This window comes from Amphiura filiformis, chromosome 4 (assembly GCF_039555335.1).
Source record: "Amphiura filiformis chromosome 4, Afil_fr2py, whole genome shotgun sequence".
NCBI classification, from domain to species: Eukaryota; Metazoa; Echinodermata; class Ophiuroidea; order Amphilepidida; family Amphiuridae; genus Amphiura; species Amphiura filiformis.
In genome coordinates, this window is record NC_092631.1 from 8398753 (window position 1) to 8408601 (window position 9849).

The 9849-nt window shown below is 36.9% G+C and overlaps 1 protein-coding gene across 1 annotated transcript in view; it reads left to right on the top strand.

The window, feature by feature from the left end:
- Positions 1 to 9120, top strand: part of LOC140149667 (integrin beta-1-like) — a 31386-nt gene extending 22266 nt beyond the window's left edge. Inside the window, exons 7-13 of the mRNA XM_072171746.1 lie at positions 866 to 952; positions 2350 to 2433; positions 4055 to 4135; positions 4597 to 4692; positions 7068 to 7160; positions 7528 to 7628; positions 9117 to 9120. Coding sequence (XP_072027847.1) covers positions 866 to 952; positions 2350 to 2433; positions 4055 to 4135; positions 4597 to 4692; positions 7068 to 7160; positions 7528 to 7628; positions 9117 to 9120 — 546 coding nt within the window. The remainder of the gene's footprint in view (positions 1 to 865; positions 953 to 2349; positions 2434 to 4054; positions 4136 to 4596; positions 4693 to 7067; positions 7161 to 7527; positions 7629 to 9116) is intronic.
- Positions 9121 to 9849: the final 729 nt, after the last annotated feature.

The window sequence follows — 9849 nt, forward strand, 5'->3', positions numbered from 1 at the left end:
ACTATTCCACTTACTCTTTGGGAATTATCATCTGTGCAGGGATCTTGTACTTATTCGCACAGATTTTTTGTGCCGGGTGCCAATTATTGGGCTGCGAATGTTGTTCAGGAAGCTGTTTCATGTCAGCGCATTTTGCTGTTGTGTCAGTTAGAAAACTGCTTGGTTACTGACATGTGTTTAGAGTAGAGTATGATAGTAATCCTGTGTGTAATTTTGGTTCATTTTGATAGACAAGATTTTAAGATATGACCTTGTGAAAAATTATAAGTTTCTTTTTGAGCTCAGTTTATGTTAGTCTGGTTATGCATGGGAGATGAAGCCATCAATCAATGTTGACACTAAGCCAATCGCAACTTTTTACGAATTGGTAGAACCCCGAACAGTCAGGTTTTATACGTACCAAGCCAAGAAGTTCTGAAATAGAAGCGTAATTAATGAAACAAAGGTCGGCCCAGTAGAATCGGGGGCCCTGATGATTCCAGCAAAAGTCATTGGGGAGATTTCCAGCAAAACTCATTGAGGCGTTTATATACACATATAAAGCAACTGGTCTATCGATATGCTTGAAGGAACAGCACACCAACACTGACCTTATTACTCTATAATTCTGTGCGGCATATTACCGAATAACATCCAACTATAAACCTATTGTAGTGTATTATTTTATCAAAAGAAGGCGACGTTACCGACTTTGTTTACCGTGAATGCCGCTTTTGCCTTGGTCGCCATACTCGCGTTCGGTGAATCGCGCAAAAGGGACGGTTCATAGTAAATTGTTATTTGGCATTCTGCAAAATTCACAGCGATATATGATGTGGCGGGTTTTAAAATTTTTTTCTTAAGATAAAACTATTGTTTTATTCAGAGTCTTGTTGCAGGAGCGAATGTATCAACAGGATTAGATGCACCCGAAGGAGGCTTAGATGCTCTGAATCAAGTTGCTGTATGTGCGGTATGTGGGTGGATGAACTAGTACTATTGCTGCTACTACTACCTTATTTTCGAATGTAATGAATCTACACCAAGATATACTATTACTGTCATTATCATTATCATCATCATCATCATCATCATCATCATCATCATCATCATCATCATCATCATCATCATCATCACTATCAATATTCTATCAATAAATCAAATTAGCTCTCAGATTGGATTTCCATCTTACCTACGTAAAAGGTCTTTACCTCCAACATGTCACTTTTGAAAATGCAAAAGCGATTTGAAATCAAACTTAACTCATCAATGTCAGGTTTTCTGTATAAAAATTATATTCAAAATCATGATTTCATTTTTGTTCACACTGCGGCCTAGCTGCATGCGAATACGTTTTGTACACACACCTGTTCAATTTGGCACAAAAACAGTGGCAAAAACTAACCTAAAAAATCACTTTTACTTGAAAAGTGCCCCTCCAGATTTGATTTCATATTTAGGTTAAGATATGTTTTCTATAAATTCGCAGAAAATCGTATGACAAGGCCATATTGCGCACGAAACGAAACAGAAAATCTCAGCCCAGTAAAATCATTGATCTCAGTGGGCCACACAACGAACGACATGCATGCAAATACGTTCTGTACACAAAACTGTTCAATTCGGGCAAATACCGTTTGTGTGGAGGATGGCCTTTAAGGGCTCGGATAGCAAGGTTTGCACAGTATTTTTTCTGGGACATTTTCATTACATCTTCTCTGATCAGACATATCGAATTGCATTCTGAATACTAAGAATGTCCTTCTGATATCAAATAATTTAGATTTTTTGAAATTCGTGATATGATAACAATTTTGTGAGAAATTATTAAAATTTGATATTTTTTAACTTTTGATATTTAACAGTCCGCGAAGTAAACTTAATTAAAATAATGATATGTACTTAAATTGTATGTAGTTGGGAGGAAAAGGCGAATGTACACATTTTTAGGTCTTTTGAAAAAAAAAATCTTCAATACGAAAGGTCAAAATATTTAAATGATCGTTGGCTTTTCCTCCTAGCTACATACACTTTAACTTCGAGGACTGTTAGATATCAAATAATATCCATTTTTAATAATTTGCCGTAAAATTTGTATTATATCGCGAATTTCAGGAGGACATCCCTCGTATTCAGAATGCAATAATGTCTGATGTGCTCGTACTCTCATGTCCCAAAAATACTGTGCAAACGTTGCTATCCGAGCCCTTAATGTATCGGTTCTGAAAATCATGAAACCCAGCTTTCAACCAATGAACTGCATTGAAATTACCTGATTGTTTCAGATATTTATGACCTAGATAAAAAATAATATGGAAAGGGAGCCACAACCAATAAATCAATAACTTTAATAACCTCTGTTTTTTGCAGGAACAAATTGGCTGGAGAAATCGCTCTCGACGCATTGTTATTTTCATAACTGACGCCATCTTTCATTTCGCCGGAGACGGAAAAGTATGTATTGCTTCTCCCTGGTTTTTCTCGCCACTGTTTCACAGTGTCAGAATAGTATGTCACAGTGCGCCTTAGACCCCAAATACTTTTTGTGGTTATAATGTAATGTAGAGGGGGTTATTATGTCTTGGAATCTGACAGCGATATAATAAGTGTGGCTCTCTGAGCTGAACATGCCACTGACAGCGAACAATGTGGAGAACAGAGTCTTATTCCATTGTATAAACCAGAGACGTAGGCCTCGTATCCATAGGCTGTTCCCTTGTGGCGTGTGCCCTTGTTCCGTGTTTACTTTTTCCCATGTGACCTGCCACACAGACAACGAACCTTTGGTTTGCTACGGCCCCCCAGCAAAACAAAGGTTCGTTGTCTGTGGTAACAAATCATGAAAAAAAACATGGAACAACGCTACAAGGGAACAGCCTATGGATACTGAGGCCTTAGGCCCCGTATCCATAAGCTGTTCCCTTGTGGCGTGTGCCCCTGTTCCGTGTTTACTTTTTCCCATGTAACCTGCCACACAGACAACGAACCGTAGCGGCCACCATACTGCAGTTACTGTCCGTTTTCCTATACACAATACACAGTGCTCTCACCATTGACGCGTGACCCCTACAAATGATGTATGTTGGGAGAATGGACACTTGCCTAGTTAACATCACTGTGTGAAAAATAACCAGCCAATATTTTATTTATTCTCCAAAACTTCTAGCAAATATATTTCTCTAACATGACCTAAAATTACAGCTAGGTTAGATGTTCAGAAATGGTCGCACTTTTGTAAAATATGAGTGAGGGCAAGGCATAGCTAGCCAACTCCCGTGTTATTTGAATGGAGATTTGACCGAAAATATTGGTATCGGACCGCTCACTTCTGAAGGATGCCACAAAAAACCGGTAAAAGCTACATTTAAATTATTCTAAATAGGTTCTAGAAAATAAAGTTTTGTAACATGTCCTAAATTTTTAGCTAATTTAGGTGTTTGGAGAGGGTCGTACTTTTGTGTTTTAGGAAGGACATGTAAACGACAGATAACACCAAAAATATGAAGAAATTATTTCTAAACCGTGTTAAGTCAAAAATCATTATGTTGCTCATTTTCAAGAATGCTGGTTTACAAAAAGCACGACATTGTCTGATTTCGTGAACAAAGCCACACATAACATTGTTTCCTTTCGTTTCCTTTATAATCGGTTACCCAACTGAAGCTATGAATACCAGCTTTATTGCGATATCGCACATGAAAACAGTCACTTGTGCACAACCAGAGAAGATCCGATTTAATCAGTTGAGCTGTTTCAATGAGTGTTATCTTGGTTTAATAGCTTTTAATGGGGTTAAGTCCTGCAAAGGTCGAGATGAATTCTACTGTAGACATGACTGCATCATGCTAAGCAAAACAAAGGTTCGTTGTCTGTGTGTCAGGTCACATGGGAACAAGTGAACACGGAACAAGGGCACACGCCACAAGGGAACAGCCTATGGATACGAGGCCTAATGCACACTCGGTGTGTAAATTTATTTATTTGTGAAATAACGTAAATTCTCAAATACATTAAAGAAGAACTGTATTAGTAAATCAGTATCTAATGGTATTCTCTCTTCTATTTCCCCCATTAGTTAGCAGGGATTTCTAAACCAAATGATGGAGAGTGTCACTTGGATCCAGTTACGAATGAATATACCAAATCAACTGATCAGGTAGGAACAAAAAGGTTCAGAGACCTTTCATTTAGTTTTTCAGCAAGTGTTTTCGTTTTCATCCAGGAAATATTGGTTTTAGCTTCAAAAATTTGCGTTAAAATGTGAAGCTTAAGTATTAAGTTGAGAATTCCAGTAGTTTCTGTATGTCTAGACTATGCCATCCCAGCAAACACAAAACGTTTTTAAAACATTTTAAACGGGGTTATCAGTGGGTGTAATGTAGAGATGAGTAAACCCCAGATTTCGCATTGCAAGACAAGTATCAAGTCTGAGGTTGCAGTAACATGTAATTTAGTTGGAAGTATTTGTATTGACCGCGTGTATACGTAAGGGTAGCATTATTAGCTTAATTAAATTTGATATCTGTACTTTAATTAGCATTGGATAAGATCTCATTGTTTTTGATAACGGTTTAATTAACAACATCTTTGTCATGCACTTATTCATTCTATCGCCAGGATTATCCATCTGTTGGACATACCAGTGCTCAACTTCATAACAAAAATATTATTCCAGTGTTTGTTGTTGAACCTAGAATGTATGAACTGTACCAAGTAAGTGATAATGCGGACAGAACGATGTAAAATATAAAAATTGATTTCAAGTTTATTCAGTGTGTGAATTTTGTTATTGATCATTGTGGGGTTTATTTGTGATCACGGTGTGATCACGATTATTTGTGTTCGACGTATGATATGAGGAACTCTAGGTTGTGGGTTGGTTTAAGGGGAGGCGATCTTTTGTGCGTAATTATAGAGGGCCAGGGGATTCACTCTATCATTATAAAAAATATCTAAAGAAATCAAAGAGCCCTAGGAATAAGAATTGTAGTGTAATTCACGCCAGACACAATTTCTTTTAATGACAAAAATAAATTTTTGTAATCGATCAAAAACCAAACGTTTTATACTAATTTTGAATTTAGCCTGAATCCGTAAATATGGCACCTCTCGCCCTTTTTCAGGTCAAGGCTATTTTTACCATTATGCAGCGAACCATTGTTGAAGCTATTTCACATACATGCTCAAAACACTCTAGAGAAAGAATGTGACAATATACTGCTGAAATATCTTTTGTTGATTTCGAATGATAATGTCTTAATGTCGTAAATTTTGAGGTCAAATTCCTAAAATCAAAACAAAACATTGCGACGCAGATATTCCCCGACTTATGCAATTTCATCATCATATCAGTGTCTTTATTATTTGTTTGAGGCCTTTTCCAAACGTTTGTGCTATTTATGCATAAAACGGCCTATCTATCTTACAAAATGCGTCATTTTTATGTAAACAAAAGGCTAAAGATAACATTATGAGATTTATCTTTTGTTATTACACTCCTCTGATCATCTGCCTCCGTGGCCGAGCGGTAAAGACCGGGACTGATTATCAATGATGCTTGGAATCGTTGGTTCGAGTCCCATCGAAGCCTGTGGAAGCTTTTTTTCTTCAAAATTCATGATCGCATTCCGAAATGAGTAACTTGTCGGTAAATCGTGTATCGTATCCTTAAATCATCAAAGAAGATTATCACCACATCACCACCATGCTTTTGCAAAACACCCTAACACTGGTTCCCGACGCATGCAAGTTCCTATTGAACATAATACACGAAGGAGGGCTTTACAGCAGCAACATCACGGGGGCGCTTAGGCTTTGGTATTTGTGAGTAACTGGGGACTCATGTACTCATTGAAAGTGTTCAAAAATTAAGAGCCCTAAAAATAAGACAAAATAGGGTTATGAAATTTTAAATGAAAAAGGGCAAGCATTTTTTGACACGGAGATCAACCTAGCCTCTCTTTAGATGTTCACTAATGTATGTAGACCACAAACTTGTACACGTAAATTTCGGAAGCCCGTTATATAGCACAACAAAAGGGGTAGTTCCTGATAGATGCACAAATACATTGAAGTGTGAAATTGGTTATTTGCACGTGAATGAACACAGTATAGTACTTTCCTCACATATGTTTGACCTCGCAAGAAAACCTCATTTGAACTCATTTCGATCTCAATCAGTGTTGCCAATATAAGCAGTGAATGCACAAACGCGTGGCGAATCAACAATCGACCTCCCGTATTTTGGTGCAGTCGTGGTAAACGATTATAAAATGTCACACGCTGAAATAGCACAATTTAGCGCCTTAACCGCGGTGTTGGCAATGTTGTACCTTATTGTATAGCTTTTGTTCTCTGATCGATCAAGACCATAGTTGTATAAACAACTAGCACTACATGTTCATATGCCACGTTTTCAACACATGAATGGTATTTTTGTTAGGCCAATGCACAGGAAGACGAACTGAGATTGAATACGGCTTCACCAGGATTTGACAGATGAAATGATAGAATAAAATAATAACCCAATAACCCCATAGACTGTAGCTTAGTCTGAATAAAAATAAATTTCATGTCCCATTAGGTTGAAAATGAACTGGTTTGGGCGCATATTCTATCTCAAAACTGAAGCCATGATTGTACGAGTTGCACCTCTGAAATCATTTGATAAAACAGATAAAGGTGACTATCTCAGGAATGTTTTTTAAGCAAAAAATATGTCTAAGCTGTAAAATATATCTTCTTTCCATCAATTTTAAATGTTCTGGCTGAAAACGGTCAAATTCCAAATAAATGGTGTATTAATTGGCAATGCGCTTTATTTTATGAGCCCACGCTATATAGTTTTTGGAAGTAAATTACATTCGGCATTAATGTTCAAAGTGCAGAGGTTGTAGGACTAAGCGAAATGATTCTGATTATTAATATCGATGGCGACGAAATAATACTTATTGTTGTATAGTGTGTTCAGACCGTTCAGGGTGTATTGCGCTAAATGAAATCATCAACATAACAAAATTTTATTTGCTAAAGGAAGCCACGATTTAAATAGTAAACCCTATCAAATTATGTTTAAATCTTTCTTTCAGAATTTAAGTCAGTTATTCAAAGGTGGTCGAGTGGGCCTTCTGTCTGTCGATTCTGCCAATGTAATAGATCTATTGACGCATATATTATACAATGTAAGTGAAATAGATTATGTGAAATGTAAATGTCTATAAATTCTGTGATGTGTTGGCTTCCCCCTCTTTCTAAAATTCTCCTCTCCACTCAATTTCTTTTCTCTCCTCGTTTCTCCTCTCCTCTTCCCCCTTTTTACAAAATAAATTATGTTTAAATATAACTGCATATCATTGGATAATATGAGTGCCACGTCTTCTTTCAAAAAAAAAAAAAAAAAAAAAAGAAAGAAAGAAAGAAAGAAGGAAAAAAAAAACCCTTTCCTATTGCCTTTTCACAATACAACAGCAAATTGCGTCCAATGTCAACATTGTGGACACTGCGCCAGACAATATCGCAATCTCTTACACATCCGTTTGTGCCGATCAGAACGGGGATTCAACTCCATCCAGATGTAAAGAAACAGGAGTTGCCGAGTTTGATGTAGAGATGTTGGCAACCGATTGCTCTCCAAATGGCGAAAAACAAACGTATGTATTTGTGGTTTTCTACATAACGATCACCTCTATAGAAGAATCAATGAAATTGACCATACATGTATGTAGACTTCTCCGTAGTCCATTTGCCCATTGTGCATACTCTGGTCATTACATTTGAGCATAAAACTCTGATTTGTATTTGTACGCAATTGGTAGATTTTCACATCTGATCTTTTAAATCACCGTATTCCCCCTGTTTGTTAGCGTACCAAGTAGATTTTTACTCGGGCTTTTGCGAAACTAGGATGTGATAAACATCAATATAATTTCGAGTTCCACTGAATGCGTTCATCATGATTGATAACATATTTTTATTTATCAAAAATCGACTATGGCATAGTCTAACATGTACGGTACTCGGAAAAGTCCTTGGATTTTCAACAAATCTCTTTAGATCCCTTATAGATAAGACCGCATTGCCAATATGAAGTGCTTAAAGCCATATTGTAACATTTCCATAAAATAGATTAGTATTTCTTTCCATAAAAATGTTAGCTTTTACTGTCAGATATGTCCCCTTTTAGTTTTGAGCCGAACAACTGAGGTGAATTGGAATTATCATTACATATTCTTTGGTAAGACCGTCCCGCACGCCATGTACGTATACCGGCGTACGCACTGTGTTATGAACATCGCATACGCGTTCGACTAAGATTTCCATCGTTAATAAATCGTCTTATTTGGTCGGTTTATTCAAAATCTCGGATTTTGACAAAACTACAGCAGCTAAAGTCTTGGTTTTTGCAGGGTATCGTAGTTTACTGAAGTACATTACAATCGTGTAAAAAACAGAATTTTAAAAAAATATTGAGGGAGTCCTCCATTACAAAAGTTAAAATTTGGCTTTAAGGCGACTGTCTCTTTTTGGTGGAAATTTGTGGCGGGAAATAGCAAGATTGTCATCTTGCCAACCGGAGAAGTCATGGCGATATATTGAATTGAAGGATATCTACTAAACCTTAAAACTTGATTTGAGTGTATAAATACGGGTCGTTTTGGTGGTTTATTGCTGTACAGATTCGCAATCAGACCTTTTGGAATTGATGAAAGTTTAACAGTAACTGCTGACGTCATATGCTCGTGTACTTGTGAGAGTAATGGGGTAAGAAATTAGAAATAATCTCAAGTAGATAAAGGGCAAGGGGGCAATACATTATGGTACTCTCTAAATTAGACAAGACGCAGTCTACAGGAATCACTGCTAATAATTTTGTCCGGAAGAAAACACTTTTATATGACACCCTTAATCTGTATTTTGAATACCCGTTGTAAAAAACAAATCCCGCCAAAACTGACAATTTATGATAATCCTTCGTCCTCAACATCATACTTAAATATTTTCCCTTTCTCATAAATGTATTTGTTGATGAAAAATTATGTGCAATCTTTGAAAATTGTCCAACCATATGTATACAGAATTCCGAATACATTTCATCCCCTTTTTTGATCGTATGTCCGTACTATTTGTTTTGTATATAGGTGAGAGAACCTTCTTATTGCACAAACGGTAATGGTACTCTCACGTGTGGACGGTGTGAGTGCGACGAGGGTCGTTATGGTTCCCAGTGTGAATGCGATGGTGACTCCAGGACTGATCCGGAAGATTTATCAAACTGTATTCGGTATGTTGACTATAGCTATGTGCTAATACACAGAAACTTTCTGTACCAAATAATGTGTCTTTTTACTCTTAATACTCAAACAAATGATGCATATAATGGGTCAAATGCATAGGGTGTGGTCTCGAACAAAGCTGGTAAGTTATGAATATGACCAAGAATTATTGAACTTGATTAAACCACACGCTATTGTCGTACGAATTTTAGTGCGAAATGAACAGGTGTCAACCTGAAGAAATGTTAACGCCAAATTGTTTTGAATACAATGCAAAAGGGCTTATATGGGTAAAATGTTGCCAACAACAACAGCTGCGACTACTATCTCACTCTTTCTTCCATGCTCATACCGCAAGATGGGATAACTAGGAGGTGACATGGAAAAAGGTTTTTTTTATCTCCATAGATAAGCTAGAATATTCGGCGTGAAAAGTTGTTGTTCTTGTATCAATATGTTTTTGCAGACCAGCTTTGAACAATCCTATAGTATGTCAAGGAAGAGGTTATTGTATGTGTGGTGAGTGTGTATGTGACAAGCCAATGGTACGTATGAAATGACATATTGGGAACTATTGACTTTTCACAACTTAGCTGCC